This window comes from Dermacentor andersoni, chromosome 11, assembly GCF_023375885.2.
Source record: "Dermacentor andersoni chromosome 11, qqDerAnde1_hic_scaffold, whole genome shotgun sequence".
NCBI classification, from domain to species: Eukaryota; Metazoa; Arthropoda; class Arachnida; order Ixodida; family Ixodidae; genus Dermacentor; species Dermacentor andersoni.
The window spans coordinates 85,007,735-85,032,285 of NC_092824.1; the positions used below are offsets into that span (position 1 = coordinate 85,007,735).

At 46.6% G+C, this 24,551-nt stretch overlaps 4 protein-coding genes across 4 annotated transcripts; 2 read left to right on the forward strand and 2 right to left on the reverse strand.

Annotated features, from left to right (window-relative positions):
- Positions 1-7,729: 7,729 nt before the first annotated feature.
- On the reverse strand, positions 7,730-10,204 carry LOC126517615 (heat shock protein 68-like). Its single transcript, XM_050167404.3, has one exon. It carries the CDS (start codon positions 9,944-9,946, stop codon positions 8,033-8,035), a length of 1,914 nt encoding a protein of 637 aa, XP_050023361.2. The 5' UTR covers positions 9,947-10,204; the 3' UTR covers positions 7,730-8,032.
- Positions 10,205-10,217: 13 nt separating this feature from the next.
- On the forward strand, positions 10,218-11,916 carry LOC126517618 (heat shock protein beta-1-like). The gene has a single exon (XM_050167409.3). The coding sequence runs from the start codon at positions 11,163-11,165 to the stop codon at positions 11,781-11,783; it is 621 nt and encodes a 206-aa protein (XP_050023366.2). The 5' UTR covers positions 10,218-11,162; the 3' UTR covers positions 11,784-11,916.
- An 8,559-nt stretch (positions 11,917-20,475) lies between these two features.
- LOC129380151 (heat shock protein 68-like) lies at positions 20,476-22,602 on the reverse strand. The gene has a single exon (XM_055064449.2). The coding sequence runs from the start codon at positions 22,494-22,496 to the stop codon at positions 20,583-20,585; it is 1,914 nt and encodes a 637-aa protein (XP_054920424.2). The 5' UTR covers positions 22,497-22,602; the 3' UTR covers positions 20,476-20,582.
- A 534-nt stretch (positions 22,603-23,136) lies between these two features.
- Positions 23,137-24,173, forward strand: LOC126517616 (alpha-crystallin A chain-like). Its single transcript, XM_050167408.3, has one exon. The coding sequence runs from the start codon at positions 23,413-23,415 to the stop codon at positions 24,034-24,036; it is 624 nt and encodes a 207-aa protein (XP_050023365.2). The 5' UTR covers positions 23,137-23,412; the 3' UTR covers positions 24,037-24,173.
- Positions 24,174-24,551: the final 378 nt, after the last annotated feature.

A 24,551-nucleotide genomic window follows, 5' to 3' on the forward strand; every position in this document is an offset into this window, starting at 1 on the left:
GCGCAATGAGTGGCAGAATCAGGCGCCCAAGTCCTAACCTGCCTAATTGCACACCTCTCACACAAGAAATCTTGCGCGTATTTCAACCATTTCAACGTAATCACACTCTACTGGAAGCTTCTGGGAGTAAACGAGGCTAAGGTATACCAATCATTACTCGTGAGACGAACCGGAAAGACAAACCAACGCCGCGGCGTCATGGCGTGCCAAATCACGGAGGCCATAACCACGTCAAACTACTGTTTCTTTAACTTCAGGTTAGGTGGCAGCACTTCCTGGACGTCTAGAGCGAAGTGATAAAACAATTCTGTAATGCATTCGTTGAAGATGCGAACTTCGTCTCAGGCGCTCAGACTGCGGGCACGTGAAAATGAGAAGGTCGTGTTGGGAGTGTCAGAATCTTATATTTATTTTTATATTTGTTAGCATTACTAATCTCTTCCAACATGGCCTTGGCGATATCCCAAGAAATAACCGCCTGCCTTTTCCGATTGCTCAAAAATCTGTTGGCGTACGTAGGCCAAAATAGGAATAAGAGTGCGCAGTACCGAATTAGTAGCGAATTTGCACTACACTCGGGTCTGTCGAGAATCGCACGGTAAAATTACGTTCCTCTGCCTAATAAAAGCATGCCGAGTTTCTATCGCTTGTTTCCGTCGTGATGTCTCCTGGATATGCTCTACCATTCTACCCTCAAATATTCCATCATCAAGAGCTCGCCGCTTGTCGACAATGAATAAAGAAAAGTTCTTATTTCCGCAACCTAGGCATGCAGCGCGACGTTCATACTTACAGCATGTGCTGGTCTAGAATAAACACTCGTTTTGCAAAGTTTTTATGGCTGCGTTGTTTGCAGAACCTCTGCATCGTAAACTTTTGATGGCGATTGTGCCTTTGAACGCCTGCACCTTTCTTTTCAGCACACATAATTTCTTTTTGTTAATGAATACATAGCTTTCCAGCCAACGCCACGCAGTCCCGCAGCCTGGCTAATTTTCAGAACAGCGATCGTAGACATGATGTATGAAGTATACCTACTCAAATATCATGTAATACATCACTATTAACGCAACTGAGGTATAACAAATATGTAGACAAATAAAGAACGCTGAGATTGCCTGTGAAATACTGCTTAAATGTCAGGACGAATTCAAAATTTGGGCTGCTCGCCTCGCGTGCCTACCTTAGCTTTCTACGAAATTCAAAAGCCAGTATACAAGGGAGAAATAGCCATTTCTTACAGCACTCTGGCAAAAGCGGCTATTTGTAGCTCAGTGGGACTACATGAAAGGCTCAGTTGCCGTTCTGCTACTTACGCACAACAAACGACATCGCTATAAGTTTTATTTAGAGACAGTAGAGAAAGCGATAAACGGTATTCAGTGGGCGTTGGTACGATCATATATATATATATATATATATATATATATATATATATATATATATATATATATATATATATATATATACACTACGAAACTTGCGGTCCGGCTGAGACCAGATACGAGTACGCAACTAGCCATGATCTAGCAGTCGTGCATGTCAGAACACCATAGGCATGTCCGCATGGAAGCAGATTGCCGCGTCCACGTAACTGAAGGGGCCGCCATAGAATGGGGCCGCTCTCATTGGTGTCCGCCGCAGACAAAGTACTACGCAGACAATAAATACGGTAGTGCGCTCAAGGTAAAGTTTAATGTTAGATGACCACTCTCTTGTTGGATTAAACGTTGAAGAAGCGAAACATGCACCGTCAACATCCCCGCTAATTATCGCCAATCAAAGCAAGTCACACAGAAAGCTTCGCTTACATCGATTCCCACAATACGTGGGAACTGCGTAATTTTTCTGGTACGTTTGAAACAGCATAAGAGTCGTACAAACACGCCTTTCCGGTGCCATATAGCTCCAGAGGTAACAAATATTCCATAATAATATATTCATGAATCTTCGCCCTGGGAAAGGAACAAACATTCATAAAAAATGGTATCTGCGTTTGTTGCCTAAAATGGTTTGTATCAAAACAGCCAAGAAAATCTCGCGAACACCTTCGCAGTTCATGAAACCAACCAGCTATTTTATTTATTTATTTATTTGCGAAAAAGTAGGGGCAGATAAAAAGAAATAAAACAAGAACCGCTATTAAGTGACCTGCATTTCGTAAAATGCCATCCGGCGCAAAATTGCCAAACTAAGCGGTGACAAAGATCTCAAAAAAAGAAAGGCCCCAGCGGGCCTCGAACTTGCCAATCCACGCTCTTGGTATCAACGATATTGATCTGCGGCTGTTCCAGACAGCTCCGCTATTGCTTTTTTGTTTGTTTGTTTGTTTGTTTGTTTGTTTGTTTGTTTGTTTGTTTGTTTGTTTGTTTGTTTGTTTGTTACAGTATCATGCAGCCCGATAAAGCAGTGGAAAACGCCTATGATGAACCGCAACGCCCAACCGGTGGTACCTATTTTATCCAGATGAATGTGCATCTAAGACTTGTTTATCATGAACTTGTTATTCAACCGGACTGGTAGCACACTTTGCTGAGTGCCTATCCTTACCACCCTTCTACAGAGGAACCAACGTTTCCATACAAAGCATGAATGCCGCCTCTTCTGTGTATGCCTGTCATTCTGCCCCCATTTTATGCCTATATATATATATATATATATATATATATATATATATATATATATATATATATATATATATATATATATATATATATATATATATATATATATGCTCGGCTATCACTTTGATGAGCTGCAGTGGCGCGAAGCCAGGTTTATATGTCTACCGCGGTGAATTCCCCGCCTTGTTATGAAAGCTCCCATTATGGAACGAGTTCTTTCGCATATCAAGCGCTGCTGCTGGAGCCGGATGTAAGATAAGTCACTGAAGTCACTAAATGCCACAGAATATACCAACCGACGCAGTAGTCTGTCGCAAACCGTTCTGCTTCTTTGTTTCCCTGGTCAAAAAAAGGACACCAGGATTTGAACGTTTCCATAGACTCGCGTACTTCGAACTCCGCACAGAATTTAGAACGGATTCTTGGCCGTAAGTAATGGTACCGTTTACATGAGCTAAGTGCGTAGAACGTACTTGCCCGGAACATTTTTGAAAGCTGGCTTCTATGGTTGGCTATTCGCGAAAAGCGAATTTTTGCAGGAGCGACTGCTACAACCAGTGTTTGGGCATGTCCCTAATTGCTACGGAGGGTGTGCCTTGCAGCCCTCCGACATAAAGCTCCAAGTGAACAGCCCCTACACCAAATCCAGGGAGTTCAACCAGGGCCAGGGTGCAGAACGCCTAGAATCGGGAAGCGAAACCAGCGACGCTGCATTTCAACTTTCCTTATGTGGAAGCACGTCCCAAGCTTTTCTATCCATAAAGGGGCGTTAACTGAAACGTGCTACGAACTAGTACCAACATTACAAATTCGACAACGCCAGGTCGTAAACAGCATAATACAACGCCTGTGAAAGAACGAGGCCTTCCCGTCCGCCCAGCGCGACATCTTTAGAAATGAGGAACGAAAGACGAATCAGCTTTCGTGAGTGATCAGGGCCAAGTCGTAAAATTTTACTAGTAGCCCAGTCACGCGGGGGCTTTGAATCGCGATTGCCTCATTTGCGCAAGCTGCGGTAGGGAGCCAATCAAAATTTAAATATTTGATGGCGTTTGAAATTGCCCTCTATGGCCGGGGGAACCAAGTGAACATGCATTCATATCTGGCGGGGGACGAGAAGCGAAGCCAGCACCAGAACACTTCTTGTAACTTACGTCAGACGGCAGCACCTCATTGGCAACTACAGCTTATAAAAATATAAAAAGGCAGCCTGACGCAATTAAAACCCCTAAAATGACAGCATCAGGCGCCAGGTCGTAAACGGCGTAATTGCACGCCTGTGACACAACCAAGCTTGTCCGTATTTCAATCATTTTAACGTAGCGACGCTGTACGGGAAGTTTTTCGGAGTAAAGAAGGCCAAGTGAACGGTAAGTACTTCTGAAACGAGCCGGAAAGCGAAACAAACATCGTGGCGCCATGGCAATACCAAATCACGGAGGCTATATTACAATGGAAACATTATTTTCCTAAATTTACGTCAGGCGGCAGCACCTCCTCGACCGCTATAGTGTTCCTGTATATGCTCCCCCCTGCGGGAGCATATACAGGAACACTAGACCGCTATAAGGCGCGTAAACTCAAACGTGCGGCTGTTTGGGTTAGCGTTGTTCGTTTCTTATTATTTCGCTTAGCTTGTGGGTTATATGGCGCTCCACGTTAACTGAAACGTGAAAAGAACTAGTGGCAACCTCGCAAATTTGAGAGCGCCTGGTTGTGAACAGCATAGTTTAACAACTGTGCGAAAACGAGGCCTTCCGAACCGCCAAGCTCAGCATCTTCAGAATTTAGAAACGACAGAGGAATCGGATTCCGTGGATTATCAGAGGTAAGTCATAAAACACTGCTGCAGTGCATCTCAGGAAGGCAATAAGGCGCACTTGGTCTCGAGTGCGCGGGCTGCGGGCGCGTGCAAACAAAAAGTAAAGAACGTGTTCGGAGAGTCGGGGTTGGTTCACCGGGCACGGGCCTTCCATGTCATGGCCTCCTGCATGTCATCAACGTCATTGCAGTATGTGCAGAGGGGGGTGTTCATCTGATGAGCATTCACACTGTGATGAATGCTCGTCTTGACCGAGTACTAAGTATAAGCGTAAATTTATGGCAGACCACGCAGCTTCCGTGCAGCAGAATGTACATCCAGCTATAGCAAAACCAAGGTGTTTATGTCACTGTTTCACCATATGAATAGAATGGCAAATAATATGCCCACCCAGGCACGTACCCAGGATTTTTTTTCGGGGGGGGCCCACCACCTCCACCACCATCATCATCATCATCATCAAGTTTTATGTCCACTGCAGGATGAAGGCCTCTCCCTGCAATGCGATCTCCAATTACCCCTGTCCTGCGCCAACCGATTCCAACTAGCGCCCGCGAATTTCCTAATTTCATCGCTCCGTCTAGTCTTTTGTCGTCCTCGATTGCCTTTTCCTTCTCTTGGTAACCATTCTGTAATCCTAATGGTCCAACGGCTTGCTCTCAAGTCTCTGCCCCATATGTCAGTACTGGCAAAATGCACTGATTGCACACCTTACTTTTCAATAATGATGGTAAGCTTGCAGTCAGGAGCTGGCAATGTCTGCCGTATGCGATCCAACCTATTTTTATTCTTCTGTGAATTTCCTTCTCATGATCAGGGTTGCCTGTGATTAATTGACCTAGGTAAACGTGCTCCTTCACAGTCTCTAGTGGCCGACTGGCGATCCTGATCTCTTGTTCCTTTGTTGTTGTTGTTGTTGTAACCTGTGGCACGTGTGGCTCCTACCCACGATGGGGGATTGGCCAAGAAATGGGTGGATTATTCCGAAATAATATAGAGCATAAGTTTTCTAATATATATGCGAATAGCATTGAATAGGGTTGAATTACCGGCTAAAATAAAATCAGGAAGGTGCTGTTGATTGAGGAATAAATAATTTAAAAGTAATAAAAAAATAGAATTTAGCAGGGGATTTGTTTAGATTCTGTAAGGAATGTTTGGACAGCGAATCATGCAGCCCTGTGGCTGAAGATCAAAGTGGACGCCCCGAACGAAAGAATTGCAGGTTCTGTCAAGTCCAGGCCAATTCTTCGAAAAGGTATCTCCAACAATCTTTTTCTTTACGCAGCAAAGCGGCGGCAAGATAGAAGAAAGTGCTGTATCGTCTCCTCCTCCTCACAAAAAGAACAGAGGGGAGAGGGAACCAAACCCGACCTGTGTAAATAGAAATTTATGGAGGGAATGCGGCAGCGTAATTTGGTGAGGCAGACCTCAAGCATCTTTGTGTAACAAGATTCGCTATGCCAGGGAAATGCCAGGTGTTTATACTCTGGAGAAGCTGTCAAATGTGGTTTCTGTCAAATAGGAGTCTATGTATCCTGTTCATTACTGTTTCTAAGTGAGGTATCGTGACTCCTCTTGGTACTGTATACAGGTCAGATTAGAATTTTTCCGCTGATTTTACTATATCTTCGAGATTGCTGATGATATTCCCCTTTTTATCTTTTAGTGCATACATCATGGTTTGTCCTATTCCAGGTTTCCTTTTTACTGATTTCAGGCTGCGTTCATTATTTACGGCTTCTTCAGTGTTTCTCATGTTATAGTTTCGAATATCAGTTATTTTCGCCTTGTTGATCAGTTTTGACAGTTCCGCGAATTGCGTAACGCTGTGCGACCGCCAGTCCCATACAACCGCGTAGAGCGCAGGACTCTGCGATTCTAGACGTACTGCGCTCACCGCGAAATGTTAGAAAAACACCCACATAAGCACAGCAGAGAAGTGGCTACGTGAGGCGGTTCGACCGATAACTGTAGAAGCGTCATTCAAAACAAGTAATTGTTCTCCACTTACGGCGGCGTTTTCTCTACTTCCTTTTTCAATAAAAAGATGTTTATCCATAAATAGTCTCATAAACAACGCTTAACTTTTTTATTATTCGCTTTGCTTGCAGTTTGGTTGTTGCCTTGGCTCTCTCCCTTAGTATATCGCTTACCCCCGTATTCTGAAATGCAACTTAAGTCGAAGCCCATGCTTGACTTGATTTAGATGACGCCTGGCGTAAACGTGCCCAAAAACGCTCACTGCGTTTCCTTGAGCGTTCGCGATAGGCGTCACTTAGATCAAGTCAAGCATGGACTTCAACTTAAGTTGCATTTCTGAATACGGGGGTTAATTTCTCAACTCCTTGCGATTTTTGTTTCCAGTTGCCAATTTTGCACGAAAAGTGCTATACAGTTAGGGAAAAACAGACGAAGTAACGGGCGACAGTCATCTTGCTTATGGGTTTAAGGGTTATTGCAGGGTTTCATGATGGACGCTCTTTCACATTATTTTATTTCCCACCTTATCTAACCCATATCACGTGTATATGGTTCCGGGCACCTGCCAGGGTGGCGGCGAGCCGTAACTCAAGAAAATAATGAAGCAAAGCGAAAAGTTAAACGCAATTGGCGTTTTCTCTGGCCGCAACTCTATCCATGAGAGTACAGACCAGCTGAGTAACAGCCGCATCCCTCTCCTGGTCCCAGGATCAGCCTAAACAAAGAAGGTTGAACTAACAAAAGCAACAGCTATGCGCGTGATGGTTGAATAGATGGTGACAACTGAACGCATCTCGAGTTAATCGCACGGGTGCGGAATCTATGAGAAACCTGTCCTTCACATTACAAGAGGTGCCGATAACTACCGCCGTCTAAAAGGAGTGAAAAAGGCAGCATAATGCTGAACGATGAACAGCTGTCAAGTCTCAACATTGATCTGGTGGCGCTTTAGGACTGTGTGAGGAGTGGTGGCGTGGGTGGGGAGGGGGGGGGGGGGGGGTATGCCACTTGATTTCGGGGGGGGCCCGGGCCCCCCCGGGCCCCCCCCTGGGTACGTGCCTGTGCCCACCTGCCGTGTTAATACTTCAAGAGTTGTATCATGGTGATTTTTAATAGCTGTAAGGAGGTATTAATACTTACCTATGCCGTGCACCCTTAAATTAGTAGCTGATGCAGCGCGCCTATAATATACTAAGCTAAATATTTGTTAGACCATAACCGCACGATTAGCCAAGTAAGCCCAACAATGTGGAAACTGAAGGGCAAGGCTTCAACCTTCCGGATGAAAGCAAAAAAAAAATCATGCGAACAAAATGCCGTTTATTGAAACACCACAAGAAAGGTACAATATTTTATATACAACGGAAAGAAGTGTTCATTATAAAGGTATCACATGGTTTTATCACAGAAAATGTTGTTTACTCGAACACCACAATAAAGGTACAAGATTTTATGTACAATGCCAAGTTTTGGTCACTATAAAAGCATCACATGGTGTTATCACAGAAAATGCTGTTCACTCAAACACCACATGAAAAGGAACTGACGACTAGGTATTCACAGGTTATTTACATATTAACTAGCTATAGGTGCTGTCCATGACTTAGTCCACTTCCTCCACAGTGGGCCCCGTGTGGTTAGGTGCTGACCCGTGCTTCGGTCCTTGCGGTTGGTGCAGTTTGCTCATGATGGGCATGCAAGCCTGCTGAAGTTCCTTAAGACGATGCTCATACTCTTCTTTCTCGGCGAGGTTGTTGCTGTCGATCCACGAGATGGTTTCACGACACCTGGACAGCACAGAGTCCTTCTCTGAGGATGACAGCTTGTCACCGGATTCTTCGGCAGCCTGCTTGATGCCATAGACGTAAGACTCTAGGGAGTTCCTAGCAGCCACCCTCTCGCGCTGAGCGTCGTCTTCCTGCTTGAACTTTTCGGCCTCGGCTAGCATACGTTCGATATCCTCCTTGGAGAGTCGACCCTTGTCGTTGGTGATGCGGATGCTCTCCTGTTTGCCAGTGCTCTTGTCTCGGGCTGAGACCTGCAGGATGCCGTTGGCGTCCATGTCGAAAGTGACTTCTATCTGCGGAACTCCTCTAGGTGCTGGTGGAATGCCATTCAGGTTGAAAGTTCCCAACAGATGGTTGTCTTTAGTAAGAGCACGTTCACCTTCGTAAACCTGGATGGTGACCGCAGGTTGGTTGTCCGAGTACGTGGTGAACGTCTGGGACGTCTTGCAGGGAATGCGCGAGTTGCGCTCCACGATGCGGGTCATGACCCCGCCTGCCGTCTCGATTCCCAACGACAGCGGCGCCACGTCAACCAGCAGCACGTCGCGGATGGTGTCGCTCGAGTCGCCGCTCAGCACAGCTGCCTGCACCGCGGCACCGTATGCCACTGCTTCGTCTGGGTTGATGCCCATGGAGAGTTCCTTGCCGTTGAAGTAGTCCTTGAGCAGCTTCTGCACCTTGGGGATTCGAGTAGAACCGCCCACGAGCACAACGTCGTGAATCTGCGACTTGTCCATCTTAGCGTCGCGAAGGGCTCGCTCCACGGGTTCGAGCGTGCTGCGGAACAGGTCCATGCAGAGCTCCTCGAACCTGGCGCGGGTGATCTTGCTGTAGAAATCGATGCCTTCGAAGAGCGCGTCAATTTCGATGCTCGCTTCGGCAGAGCTCGACAGCGTCCTCTTCGCGCGCTCGCAGGCAGTGCGCAGTCTTCGAAGAGCTCGAGAGTTCACTCTGAGATCCTTGCGGTGCTTCCGCTTGAATTCCTGCACGAAGTGCTCCACCATCCGGTTGTCGAAATCTTCGCCTCCCAGGTGTGTGTCGCCTGCCGTGGAGCGCACTTCGAACATGGAGCCCTCGTCGATGGTCAGCACGGAAACGTCGAAAGTGCCGCCACCCAGATCGAAGATGAGGACGTTCTTCTCGCCACGCAAGTTCTTATCGAGACCATAGGCCAGTGCCGCTGCCGTGGGTTCGTTGATGATACGCAGCACGTTGAGACCAGCGATGGCACCAGCATCTTTCGTGGCCTGCCTCTGGGAATCATTGAAGTAAGCTGGCACCGTGATGACGGCGTCGCTCACCTTTTTCCCCAGATACGCCTCGGCAGTCTCCTTCATCTTGGTCAAAACCATAGCGCTGATCTCCTCCGGGTTGAAACGCTTGCGCTCGCCTTTGAACTCGACGCTGATCTTCGGCTTGCCTCCGTCGTTCTCCACCTTGAAGGGCCAGTGCCGGATATCGTCTTGGATCTTGGGGTCGTCGTAGCGGCGCCCGATCAGCCTCTTGGCATCGAACACCGTGTTCTCGGGGTTCATGGCCGCCTGTGCCTTGGCTGCATCGCCGATCAGCCGCTCCGTGTCCGTGAAGGCTACGTAGCTCGGCGTCGTGCGATTGCCCTGATCGTTGGCGATGATCTCGACGCGACCGTGTTGGAATACGCCCACGCAGGAGTACGTGGTGCCCAGATCGATGCCGATGGCTGGGACGTCTGATTGCATGCGGCTAGGCATGATGAGTGTTTTGTGACAGTTGCGTTCTGCTTCAGAACTATTGCTCTCGTGATTCAAGTCACAAGTCTGGCGGGAGCACCGTCGGCGCCCGATTTATACTGTTGGCGCGCTTTCCTAGAAACGCCCAGAAGCTTCGCGAGCCACTTCAACCAATGGGAGCAAAGTGCATTAGTGACGTCATCCAAGCCATTGTGCGATTGGTCGACCGCACGCAGAAGCCTCCAGAAAGCTCTCGCGTCGTCTGCTGTTGCTTACACAAAAAAAGGAGAGAGACAGAGAGGAAAAAGCAGTTATTTGCCATCTTGAAAAAGAGAACGAGTTTAAATGCTCAGTAGATCCTGACAGAACTTTATGAGCTGTTTCATGTACAAAATTGGAATCAGGAAATATTTACTGAGACGAATGATCCGCGATACAAGAACGTGTAGCAGACGACAGGAGCCTAGGCACCGAGGCGAATAACACACACGCCCAACGTGACGTCATATCAGCCGTTCTGCGATTGGTCGACCGCACGTAGAAGCCTCGAGAAAGCTCTCGCGTCGTCTGCTGCTGCTTACGAAAAAAAGAATAACCAGTTATTTGCCATTTTTAAAAAGAGAACGGGTTTAACGGCTCAGTAGAACCTGACAGAACTTTTTTAGCTGTTTCATGTACAAAGTTGGAATCGGGGAATATTTATTGAAACGAATGATCCGCGATACAAGGACGTGTAGCAGACGACAGGAGCCTAGGCACCGAGGCGAATAACAAACACATCTGAATACGGCTAGTTGCCTTGAGGTTCGGTCATTAATGGTGCCGAGAATGTGCGTGGATGAGAAGTTTTATTTTCAGCGTGTTTTGTGGCAAGCAATTCAAAGCTACCTACTGTACACTACAATTCCCAGCTCGCCGAAATGATCGGGATGGTGCGAGAATATTCGAGAGTCTACGCGATCGTTTAGGGGTGGGAGAGAGGCCGTAAGTGAGGCGGTGACGACATGTGACGTACTTATCCTCCTCTCTGCTATTCTCGAAGTTTCGCGTTCTTTCCGTTGCGTCGCCACCTCGCGTATAAATCGCGGTGTCGTCTGCTCGCCGTCAGATTGAGTTGTACGATCACAATAGAGTCAACGTACGATCGTGCTGTGAACTTGCGTTCGCTTTGCTTGTGCCTGTTCTTGCTTGGAATCTACTGAATTTCTACGACGTTGCCGCTGCAAAGCTCTACATCATGGTGCGCCTGATGCTGTACCCGCTCTTCAGCGATGTGGACGACTTGTTCTCTCCCCTCGAGGCTCTGGACCAGCTGACTGACGTGATGCGATCCGCGAGGCGTCAGGCGGACAAGAAAACGATGCACACGGCTTCGGATCGGAGTTCCAGCTGCCTGCGTCTTCGAGGCGTCGCGCACCCCGGCAGCCCTCGGAAGCGTGCGCAGAGCCTCGCTGAAGAAGACACGAGAAGTGATTCACCGGACGACTGCAAGTTCGTTTTGAACTGCAACGTTCGCGGCTATAAGCCTGAGGAAATCGCCGTCAAGGCGGTCGACGACTGCATCGAGGTGAGCGCGAAGCACGAGGAGGAGAGCGGGGACGGTTCTAGCTACGTGAAGCGTGAGTTCACCCGGCGGTTCACCCTCCCTGAAGGAGTGAAAGCCGAGACGGTCACTTGCGCCCTCTTGCCGTCCGGTGTGCTGGCCATCGAAGCGCCCAAGCCGGAGCCTTCCAGGAAGAAGCCGAGGACGATTCCCATCGTAGTCGAGTCGTCGAAGCCGATCGCGGCTGCGGACCAGTCTGATAAGGGGACGGAAAAACCCGAAGAAGGCACCACCGAAGCTGCAAAGGCGTCGTGAAGAGAACATTCCTGCATTTTGTATTGTTGTCATCTTTAGGATCATGTCTTTCCGTTCGCTTCCACCTTCCACAACTTCACCATCAGGCATGTATTACAGAGTAAAATAAACATATATATTTATCCGAAAGCGAGGTACTGGCATTGTTATTTATTTCAACCCCAAACCGTAAAGTGGCTGCTGAGCCGTACTCGGGAAGCCATCTGGCGACCCTCGAGCAGGCGCGGCCCGGCGAGCCGCAATAGTCAGGCTCCTGGAAGATGGGACCAATTGCACAATTTTTATTTCACTAAAGTTGTTTCTCTCTCTGACGGACTGACTCGGGAGCCTTACTAGCTAGGCTCTCAACCGCAAAAATATGTGACTGCAGAACCTGAATATATATATATATATATACATACACACACACAGGGTCCATTATGATAGTAATGTGCACGATTTTATGATAACGTGACTTTCCATGGCAGCGCGGTAAAACCGGTTGGGAAATGTGGCGAGAGTTCTGCCCTACACATGCCCACATTTGCGGTACATGGGATTGTGATCGAGTACCTGCAAGTGCGCAAGGTCTGCACGAAGCTTGTGCCAAAAGTGTTGAAAGTCTCGTCGAATGCATGGGCGAATACGCAAGAGAATTCGCGTTCTGCCAAGATGCAGCTGGAGGCAGGAGGAAACAGCAATAGCTCATGCCGTTCGCTGTTCCGTGACTGTCTCATGGACTTGGATCCGTAACTTGTAGTAAGCGCTTATCAGCTAGGTTCTTTGTTTACATAATAGGTTATTGCCAGAACAGGTAATTTGATGTCCTTAGCTTCACCATAGCTAAAAAGTGATCCGTGTGTACTTTGTTCTTGGAGGAGCATTCTAGCAGCTGCAGGAAGTTTGTTCGCACGCCCTATTTTACACTAAATATGCTTCACAATCCGACAAGGTTAAGACAAAGTTCCTACATCACCTTCCTTTAACGTGTGAGCAGTGTCCAGCGACCAAATAGCTTTCTGGGAGATGTCTTTACGTGTGCTTCTTGCGATGTTGCACTATTCTAGTCTAGACGCAAGCGCTATATAAGTATATTTAACGGTAAATTCCTCGTTGGCATTACATAATTACCCTTGCACGGGCGCTCTACGTCGGACAGGCTTTCTCGTGCCTGTGGTGCTCGTGCTGAGTCAGTCATGCCGGATTATACCTTTCTCGCGCATTACGGCGCTCTACCATCCAAATAACATCATTGGGCCTGCTCTTCTGGAGTGGTATCGTAGCATCAGCGCCGAGAGGGATGGAATCGAAAGCGTGCAATACAGACTCTACTAAACGAACTATCAAAACCTGAGCACGACGAATCAGATAAGGCCCAGAGTGTACATAGACAGGTTCTCATAACTTGGCTTTGCAACCTAACGCTGATGAATTGCCCCTAATAGTAAGTGTTATATTCATATGTTTCAAGTGTGGCCCAATGGTGATCCTTTCGAACTTCGCTTTGACGTTAAATATTGCTATTAACCCAGCCTGTTTCTCGTGTTAACAGGTAGACAGAAAAACAAACTTAAGTGCTCTGATCAATTTGCAGATATGTGTTATATACAGGCATTGCGTTTACACATTTGCACTAGCAGCTGTGCACATTTGCACCGATAACTGTGACGCTGCTTCTTTTTTCTCTGAGAATTAGAACAAACCGAGTAGAATGAAATTTGCATGCATGAATTCTCACAGTCAATAACAGCTTGACCCCATGTTGTTTGTTTTTCTTACAAAATTTAAATCGCAACCGGCTTGTTGCTGTTATGACCTGACATGTCACGTGCAGTTTTGAGGCACATGCAGCTGGTCTGCCACCCTCTTGGGCAACGGCTGGCTTTCATTCATGCCAAAATGAAACCGGAAATGATGAGGTCAAGTATTCTTGCATAACATTAAGCTAAATCCAGGTGACGCCATATGTCAAGTGTATAATAATATTGTTGCCACCACTTTTTGAGAAAATTGAAACTTTGTGTGACCTGTACCGCTCAGTCATCACTGATAAAGAATGTATATAGTGCATTTTAAGTACATGCCAGTGACGCGGTAATTCAGAATGAAAAGTGAAGACAAGGAAGTGCCATGCCATGTTAAGACTGTACCTATGTATTTAGGTAAGTGAAGGGGGCTTTTATCTATAAAAAAATAGACGAACTAGAAAAATGGACTCTTAGACCACGTGCATGATGATCATGCAACTAATTTTCCTTACTGTAAGAGACTGGCTGATAATAGCATCCGACTTTAAAAGTCGTGTTGCTAGGATAACATCTGTGTGTGTATAAATATGTGCCGACAAATAAACAATTAGTTCACAAGCGGTGTGGTGTGTGTTCTGACCCATGTCGAAGTCATTCTTGTATGAAACTAAGAGTTTCTTTTTTTTCTATACCAGCATTTTTAAGGTTTGAGGACATGTACAGCACTAAGGTGCTACTAAGTTTAGTGAAGTAAATTGTGCTAAGAGACACACTCATCAAGCACAGATCTCCGTACAACTACTACACCTTATTCTGAGAACCCAACCAATGTCATATTTTTCATAGAGAGCTATCACAACATTCAGACCATGTACAAATTGAAGATGGCACTGAGGGTACTGCCACTGTACTAGGATGGTAATGAGCCACTTTCAGTGGGCATAAAAAGGAAGCACTGCTGTATTGCAATGTCATGACACACAGATAATTTTGTTGTCAGTGTTGGAATGCAAAGTAGTTTACCAAATGCATCCATCATAGCGATCACATAAAAACAAAAGTACTTTGTACTTGCTCCTTGGCAAGTGACATCCACGAGTGAAGCTGACACCTCTAACTTGCAGACCAGTGCATGCCTTGTTCACTGACACCGCCTGTAAGTGGGACTGATGAGTTGGCTTGACTTACTAAAAAGAAACCATGCTCATCAACTCATTTGAAGTTATACAGCTGAGTGCGGGCTTGCAGATGTGCATTAACTTGTGTGCTTCATCACTGTCTACAGGATTGCTTGTTCCCATATAGTGCACCTATTGATCATGTTTTGCCTCCATTACATTGTTGTGAGTAGGTCGTCTTCGGGAACTGGCTCGTAAATAACAAAAAAAAAGGATTTTTCCCATGATATGAGCAGCGTATGGCCACATCTAACAAACGACTATAGTAACTTCTGCCCTGGTGAGTCGTTGGAGCAGCTGACGAGAAGGAAGGGAACTAAAGACGTTGACCTTAGTCACAACCATGTAAAGGGAACAGACAAAGTCGGCATCTTCTGTAGGCTTTTCATTGTTGTGACTAATAAAAATTTAGTGCCTCTGCTCCTCTTCTCGTTCACTGCATTATCTACTCTGGCAGCCTTGTTGCATTCAGGTAACATGCAAGGGTTATTGGCCAGTTGCCTGCATTGAAATTTACACATGTAATTCCTGTAGTTCTAAGGATGCTTCCCTTCTACTGCCATGGCCGTGAATTCCACTGATCACCCTTGCAGGGCTTAATTTTGTTTATGCACAAATACCCAAGAAAGTTCACTTAAGGATAGCCTGTGCAGAAGCCAAATGGTAAAGCATCCAACTCTTAATGCAGACAATAAGAGTGAGGCTCCTACCTGCGACAAATTGTTTCTTAGCCGACCTTTATTTCCGCTTTGCTTCTTAATTCTGTATATCATTAAAAATCACATTTAATTTATCCTACGCTTCCCTTAGCTTTATCGCCTCTAGGCCTCACATCGTTTTGTAGCAGTTGGTCGCAGTTGCTCAAGCAATCAAAGGAACACGCATCGGTCATTGTGCAGCATCACAGCAAATCTGTGAGCGTGCTGGCACATATTAAAAAATATTGCAGAAATGGCTTACTCTTTGCGTCTCGGAGTGGTCTCAAGTTTAAATGGTCTTTGAAACATAATGCACACTTGCATTTCTAACAGCACAGTTAGATCTGTGGGCTGTTCACCACTGTTTCATGGCACAGCTTTGCTTTGTCGATTGAGTGACTGCTTACCAATGTGGTCACCAATGCATTCCATAATTGCGAGATATGGTGTTCATGGGCGAATGATTGCTTCTGGAAAGTGAACATAGCTGATTCTGGTTACGAATGTTGCTTCATGCGTCATAGGAGTGATCTCCAAAGTGTACATGCATGTATATTTTTTCTGTCTTACTGATTAAACTTCAGTTGAGCACGATGTCCCGGCTTCTTTTCATTCAATTGTACACCTGATCTTCGGCACTGCTGCTTTTAATACAGCTTGCAAAGAATTCATCATACAGATGTTTCAGATGTGTTTCATTGCATGTTTGATCCTTCATATTATGAAGCAATGAAATTATTCAAAGCCAGAAATTAGACTAAGCAAGTTAAAACATCAATACCTAATGATACACCTGGAGTTACCCTTTATCTATAAATCCTGAACTGTACTTGTATACTAGATCTGTGTCATTATCGGTGAAGGCAAGTCGTACAACATGCTGACCCTTCCCTTTGCTTATCATGAAAACAAGCCACTAATCTGCTCTCTTGAAGTTGTGCAGTTGAATTCAGGTGCTTATGTGCTTTATTGGGTTGCATACGTTCCTTTCATTACGATACACACACTGACAGTGAAGCTAGTATGTGTAGTGAATGAAGGCCTCCTTTTTTTCTTCTTTTTTTTTGCAGAATAAGCTGCAGTTCCAAATTTCTTTTGTTGCAGGTGAATGCACACAATGGAAACTGTGCACACATTGTATCTTTGAAATCAGGGTAAAAATCTCGTGCTATAAAGAAATTTCTTAGCGGGTTTTTTATGGAAAAACATTCAAAATTGAAGGGTTATTCAGTTAAAATTGTTTGCTATGAGTGCAGGTGTTAATTGCAAGATTTTACATAATTTCTCTGGCCTTACAGTGTCAAGTTGCTGCAGAGCCAGTTGTGTGCCTTGAGCTATGTACAGGTTCTGTGTTTTACCTCTGTACAGACTAAACCGATCTTCTTGATCACGTTTGATTGTGTTGAATTTGTGTGACATAATGTGCAATCTCATTTCTCACTGCAGTAACAATCTGGTCAGCGCACTCGAGCAATACGTGACATAAAAGTAACAGCGGTATGGGGCAGGATGGCGTACCACTCCTTTCCACAGATACACTTCCATGGGCTTTAACCGATCAATGTGCAGCAAGCATGTTCAAGCAAGGCATCTGGTTAGCTTGAGCGAAATCAAGCATTCTTCCCCAAGTAGATATTCTAACAAAAGTGTCAAAAGCACGTTACACATGTCAGGGAGGTAAACTTGCCACAAATCTCGCTAGCATTTTAAGCCACTGAGAGATTACCTGCCCAGTATTGGCTGTAGAGCAAGACTTGCAAAGTCGTATGCAAGAGTGCGTAGAGTTGACCACGTATTGCTCGTTCTCCTATTCACTACAATTTCACTCACTCGCTGCACAGACGCCACGAACTGATGCATCACTCGCGAGAGCATAAGATCTGTTTGTGTATACAGTACATTCATTTCATGCTGTGTGTACATCACAGTGGCTCCGTTCTGCTGCTGAATTAGAGGTCGCAGGCTAACTTTCCAGTTGCTGCAGCCGCGTTCCCATGGGGGCAGTGTGCAAGATTCTTTGTGTACGTAGATGTAGGTGCACGGTAAAGAACCACATGTAGTCGAAGTTCATCCCGAGCCCCCTCGCTACGGTGTCTCTTGTAGTGTGCGTGTTGCTCCGCATCTGTAAAGAAACACTGAGGAGAAAGGTCGCTTCAGCTGCATTAGTAAAGTACCCTTCTACAGTATAAAAAAAGGCACTTTTACGTAACCTGGGGTTTCATAAGCCTGGAAAGATTAAAATACGAGTGATGGGCGACGACACTTCCTTGAAGTTCACGCACCAGCTCGCTATGACGTCGTGTATATCGGGGGTACCCGCTCGGACCTGGTTAATCTTTTTATTTGTAAAGGTAAACTACATCATACTCTAAAAGGAGCCAAAGACTGAATCTGGCAAATTTCGAGAGCTTCTACTGAGCTACAATGGCGCAAATATGAGAAAATACATTGAAATCCGTTACATCACACTGATTTACCGGCGTTGAGATTTCAAAGTGAATACTTAACGAAGAAACAGTACTTCAAGCTTCATTTTATCTTCTAATAATTGGCAACAAATATTAACAACAATATTAACGAAAATATAGTTCCGAAAAGATACTTTATCAGTCTAAACTGATTTAGTATTTCACCTTAGCGTCCTAATCCCATTATTTAATTAATTTTTTTAATTTTATACTGTTTGCTGTACTTCCTATCTAACAAAACTTTAAAGCTAAATGAGTGATGCTCTGGATGTTTACCACATGGTATATTGCAGCATGAAAAGCACACTTTATGTTCATGAAAGCCATGACGATGGGCAATTGCAACATTGCCAGTTCATTAGAACTCAATATTTTGAAATTGATCGCGCAAGAATGAATGTGTACGCTCTCATTGCCTAGCCCTTGCTTAGATTAATCACTCCTACCAATCGCTGCGTTGCCCGCTTATTGAAATAGAGGTGCAGACACTTTTCTTTTACCATAATGTGAGCAAGCATTCTTTCCTTTGGTTTTCTTTGGTGATTCAGTGCTTTCAGGCCTGTTCAATAAGGAATGAAAAGCAGGAAGGTACAGCTGAATTAAGATGTTAGAACAGTTAAATTAATAGCTTGGGTGAGCATCACTTGAATAACATTCTGTGTCGAGCAATCAATTATAAACAACTAAGGAATGTGTGTGAGGAGTGGTGGCGCGGGCAGATATTGGTGGGAGGGTATGCCGCTTAATTTCGAGGGAGGGGCCCAGGCCCCCCCCCCGTGGGTACGTGCCTGCATCAGTTACCCTTTAGTGCAAGTGGGCTCTGACAGTGATAATGAAGCCTCATGGCTACGATTCAACCCATTTATTTGTGTAAAGGAGCTTTAAACTTGTCTTGCATGACCTTAGTGACCCTGCGAGAATGCTTCAAAATGACCAGTCGAATATGGCCACAAGTTTCACTTCAAATTGGAAAGTTGTTTCTAGCCACTTCATAAGACAGTGTTCTAATTAATTCGGAGGATAAAGAGCAGGTCTTTATGAATGTGCATCCTCCTTGTGCTGTCATGCGGAAAATTAAGGTGATCACTGAGAAAATTACTTTTAAAAAGTTGTGCAGCTTTAATCATCATCATCAACCTATTCTTATGTCCATTGCAGACAAAGGCCTCACCCTGCGATCTCCAACTACCCGTCTTGTGCTAGTTCATTCCAGCTTGTACCGGCAAATTTCATAATTTTACCACCCCACCTGCACCCATTCTGTAACTGTAACGGTCCACCGTTTACCCACCCGATGCATTACATGGCCTCTGCAACTCCCTATTTTTCCTCTTAATGTCAACCAGAATATTGGCTATCCCTGTTTGCTCTCTCAGCCGCACTGCTTTCTTCCTATCGCTTAACATTATGCCTAACATTTTTTATTCCATCGCTCTTTACACAGCACTTAACTTCTTTTCGAGCTTCATTATTAACCTCCAAGCTTCTGCCCGATACATTAGACACGGTAGGGTGCAATGAATGTACACTTTTCAACGACAATGGTAAGCTCCCAGTCAGTGTATACTCCAACTCACTTTTATTCTTCTGTAAATTTAATTCTCATGATCAAGGTCGTCTGCGGAATGAGTGACCGAGGTAAACATACTTTTTCACAGACATTACAGGCTGACTGGCAATCCTGAATTCTTGTGCCCTTGCCAGGCTATTCAGCATTGTTTGTCTTCTGCATATTAATCTTCATCCCCACTCACTTTCTCGGTTAAGCTCCTCAATCGTGTGTTGTAATTTGTCCCCAGTGTTGATGAACAGGAAAATTTCACCAGCAAAACAAAGGTTGCCGAGATATTCATTGTTGACCCCCACTCCTAAGCTTTCCCAGTCTAATTGCTTAATTACTTCTAAGCATCCAGTGAATAGCACTGGATTTAATGCACATGTTCTTATTTTTGAAGCAAAGCTTTCATGAAGCAGTTAAATACATGCTATGAAAATAAATGTGAAATTCCCTTCATCATCCTAAGCGATGTGTAAGCTCAAATAACATTTTACCACCACACAGGGCACCCCCTCGTAGATGCCGCTCTGAATGCAACCCTGCCGCTTGTTTGCTGCACTCGCTTCCTCATCCACCATTTTTGCTCATGGTGATTCCCCACTCTATGCCACAGAAACAGGCTTTTCTACCACTATTTAAGTTTGCTTAACTTGCTGTCATCAGCAAAAGCTGAGCCCTGTTGAGGCCTTAAATGTTCCACTCTAATCACAGGCATGCCAAGTGGGCAAAAGTTATGCAAACAGCTATAGACAGTTAACAAGTACTTACATATTAGAAGATACGAATTACACTCAGTGTATGTAACATTGCATTATATCTCACATAACGTGTTCAGTATTAAGAGTAGTTCTTCATTACTTTAGTATTTATGGTAACCTCTTATTGGGTTATTGCTAACAGTCAATACTACATACTTACCTTGAATTACCCTACACTGGGAAACATTACTATTTATGTATAGCAGAAATTCATCGTTTCATAACACAGAATAGTATTGCACAGGTGAGGAAACGACAGGCATTCAGCGAAACTGTCGCACCACCTGATTATTCACAGAAGACAATTTCTTTAAAAAATTTCCCTTTATTATGAACGACTAGTTACAGTATGTTTCATGGCAATAAATAGATGACAAGATGAGTATCTTACAGTTCAATGCCTAGATTTCGCTCAGTCCACTTCCTCCACAGTGGGCCCAGCATGGTGAGGTGTTGACCCATGCTTTGGTCCTTGCGGTTGGTGCAGTTTGCTCATGATTGGCATGCAAGCCTGTTGAAGCTCCTTGAGGCGGTGCTCATACTCTTCCTTTTCAGCCAGGCTGTTGCTGTCGATCCACGAGATGGTTTCACGACACTTGGACAGCACCAAGTCCTTTTCCGAGGATGAAAGCTTGTCTCCGGATTCTTCGGCAGCCTGCTTGACCCCATAGACGTACGACTCTAGGGAGTTCCTGGCAGCCACCCTCTCACGCTGTGCATCGTCTTCCTGCTTGAACTTTTCGGCCTCGGCAAGCATACGTTCGATATCCTCCTTGGAGAGTCGACCTTTGTCGTTGGTGATGCGTATGCTCTCCTGCTTGCCAGTGCTCTTGTCTCGGGCTGAGACCTGCAGGATGCCGTTGGCGTCCATGTCGAAAGTGACTTCTATCTGCGGAACTCCTCTAGGTGCTGGTGGAATGCCATTCAGGTTGAAAGTTCCCAACAGATGGTTGTCTTTAGTAAGAGCACGTTCACCTTCGTAAACCTGGATGGTGACCGCAGGTTGGTTGTCCGAGTAGGTGGTGAACGTCTTGGACGTCTTGCACGGAATGCGCGAGTTGCGCTCCACGATGCGGGTCATGACCCCGCCTGCCGTCTCGATTCCCAACGAAAGCGGTGCCACGTCAACCAGCAGCACGTCGCGAATGGTGTCGCTCGAGTCGCCGCTCAGCACAGCTGCCTGCACCGCGGCACCGTATGCCACTGCTTCGTCCGGGTTGATGCCCATGGAGAGTTCCTTGCCGTTGAAGAAGTCCTTGAGCAGCTTCTGCACCTTGGGGATTCGAGTAGAACCGCCCACGAGCACGACGTCGTGGATCTGCGACTTGTCCATCTTGGCGTCGCGAAGCGCTCGCTCTACGGGTTCGAGTGTGCTGCGGAACAGGTCCATGCAGAGCTCTTCGAACCTGGCGCGGGTGATCTTGCTGTAGAAATCGATGCCTTCGAAGAGCGCGTCGATCTCGATGCTCGCTTCGGCAGAGCTTGACAGCGTCCTCTTGGCGCGCTCGCAGGCAGTGCGCAGTCTTCGAAGAGCTCGAGAGTTCACTCCGAGATCCTTGCGGTGCTTCCGCTTGAATTCCTGCACGAAGTGCTCCACCATCCGGTTGTCGAAATCTTCGCCTCCCAGGTGCGTGTCACCTGCCGTGGAGCGCACTTCGAACATGGAGCCCTCGTCGATGGTCAGCACGGAAACGTCGAAGGTGCCGCCACCCAGATCGAAGATGAGGACGTTCTTCTCGCCACGCAAGTTCTTATCGAGGCCATAGGCCAGCGCCGCTGCCGTGGGTTCGTTGATGATACGCAGCACGTTGAGACCAGCGATGGCGCCAGCATCTTTCGTGGCCTGCCTCTGGGAATCATTGAAGTAAGCTGGCACCGTGATGACGGCGTCGCTCACCTTTTTTCCCAGATACGCCTCGGCAGTCTCCTTCATCTTGGTCAAAACCATAGCGCTGATCTCCTCCGGGTTGAAACGCTTGCGCTCGCCTTTGAACTCGACGCTGATCTTCGGCTTGCCTCCGTCGTTTTCCACCTTGAAGGGCCAGTGCCGGATATCGTCTTGGATCTTGGGGTCGTCGTAGCGGCGCCCGATCAACCTCTTGGCATCGAACACCGTGTTCTCGGGGTTCATGGCCGCCTGAGCCTTGGCTGCATCGCCGATCAGCCGCTCCGTGTCCGTAAAGGCAACGTAGCTCGGCGTCGTGCGATTGCCCTGATCGTTGGCGATGATCTCGACGCGACCGTGTTGGAAGACGCCCACGCACGAGTACGTGGTGCCCAGGTCAATGCCGATGGCTGGGACATCTGATTGCATGCGGCTAGGCATGATGTGTGCTTTGTGTCAGTTGCGTTCTGCTTCAGAACTATTGCTCTCGTGATTCAAGTCACAAGTCTGGCGAGAGCATCGTCGGCGCGCGATTTATACTGTTGGCGCGCTTTTCTAGAAATGCCCAGAAGCTTCGCGAGCCACTTCAACCAATGGAAGCAAAGTACAGTGGTGACGTCATACCAGCCGTTCTGCGATTGGTCGACCGCACGTAGAAGCCTCACGAAAGCTCTCGCGTCGTCTGCTGCTGCTTACGAAAACAAAAATAATAATAACCAGTTGTTTGCCATTTTGAAAAGGAGAACGGGTTTAACGGCTCAGTAGAACCTGACAGAACGTTTTTAGCCGTTTCATGTAGAAAATTGGAATCGGTTAATACTTACTCGGACGAATGATCCCCGATACAAGAACGTGTAGCAGACGACAGGAGCCTAAGCACCGAGGCGAATAACAAGCACGTCTGAATACGGCTAGTTGCCTCGAGGTGCGGTCATTAATGCTGCCGAGAATGTGCGTGGATGACAACTTTTATTTTCAGCGTGTTCTGTGGCAAGCAGTTCAAACCTGGGTATGTACACTTGAATTCCCTGCTTGCCGAAATGATCGGGACGATGCGAGAATATTCGACAGCCTACGCGATCGTTTGGAGGTGGGAGAGAGGCCGTAAGTGAGGCGGTGACGACATGTGACGTACTTATTCTCCTCTCCGCCATTCTCGAAGTTTCGCGTTCTTTCCGTTGCGACGCCACTGCGCGTATAAATCGCGGAGTCGTCTGCTCGCCTTCAGATTGAGTTGTACGATCACAATCGAGTTGACGTACGATCGAGCTGTGAACTTGCGTTCGCCTTGCTTGTTCCAATTCTTGCTTGGAATCCACTGAAATTCTACGACGTTGCCGCTGCAAAGTACTACATCATGGTGCGCCTGATGCTGTACCCGCTCTTCAGCGATGTGGACGACCTGTTCTCTCCCCTCGAGGCTCTGGACCAGCTAACTGACGCGATGCGGCCCGCGGGGCGTCAGGCGGACAAGAAAACGAAGCACGCGACTTCGGATCGCAGTTCCAGCAGCCTGTGTCTCCGTGGCGCCGCGCACCCCGGCAGCCCTCGGAAGCGTGCGCAGAGCATCGGTGAAGAAGAGTCGAGAAGCGATTCACCGGACGACTCCAAGTTCGTTTTGAACTGCAACGTTCGCGGCTACAAGCCTAAGGAAATCGCCGTCAAGGCGGTCGACGACTGCATCGAGGTGAGCGCGAAGCACGAGGAGGAGAGCGAGGACGGTTCTAGCTACGTGAAGCGTGAGTTCACCCGGCGGTTCACCCTCCCTGAAGGAGTGAAAGCCGAGACGGTCACCTGCGCCCTCTTGCCGTCCGGTGTGCTGGCCATCGAAGCGCCCAAGCCGGAGCCACCCAGAAAGAAGCCGAGGACGATTCCCATCGTAGTCGAGTCGTCGAAGCGGATCGCGGCGCCGGCGGACCAGACTAATAAGGAGACGGAAAAACCTGAAGAAGGCACCACCGAAGCTGCACAGACGTCGTGAAGAGAACATTCCTGCATTTTGTATTGTTGTCATTTTTAGGATCATGTCTTTCCGTTCGCAAAGTGCCTCCACTTGCGGCAACTTCACCATCAAGCATATTGCAAAGTCAAATAAACGGGTATTTTATCCCAAATCGAGGTAGCGGCATATTGTTGTTTATTCCTGCGCCTGACTGTAAAGCTGTTGCTGGCGGACAGGCTTCTAGTTACTGTACGCACTCAGCTGCAAACATTTGCGGAATGTGGAATTAGAGAAAAATAATCTGGTTTGTTGTAGCGAATGCATCCTGTTAATAATTTCGAACTGTCAACATATTTAAAAGTTGTCTGTGGCAGGCTGCATATTATCCTCCTTGAGCTGGCTTATCCGAAGCAGCAGAAATTACTAGCACGACAAACCGAAACACACATCCAACTGATTAACTGAAATTAAGTAATGAACTTCAATAAATACTTTGCAGCAAATATTGCAATTTACAACTTGTAACCGGCGAGTGGGCAAGACGTATCCCATTG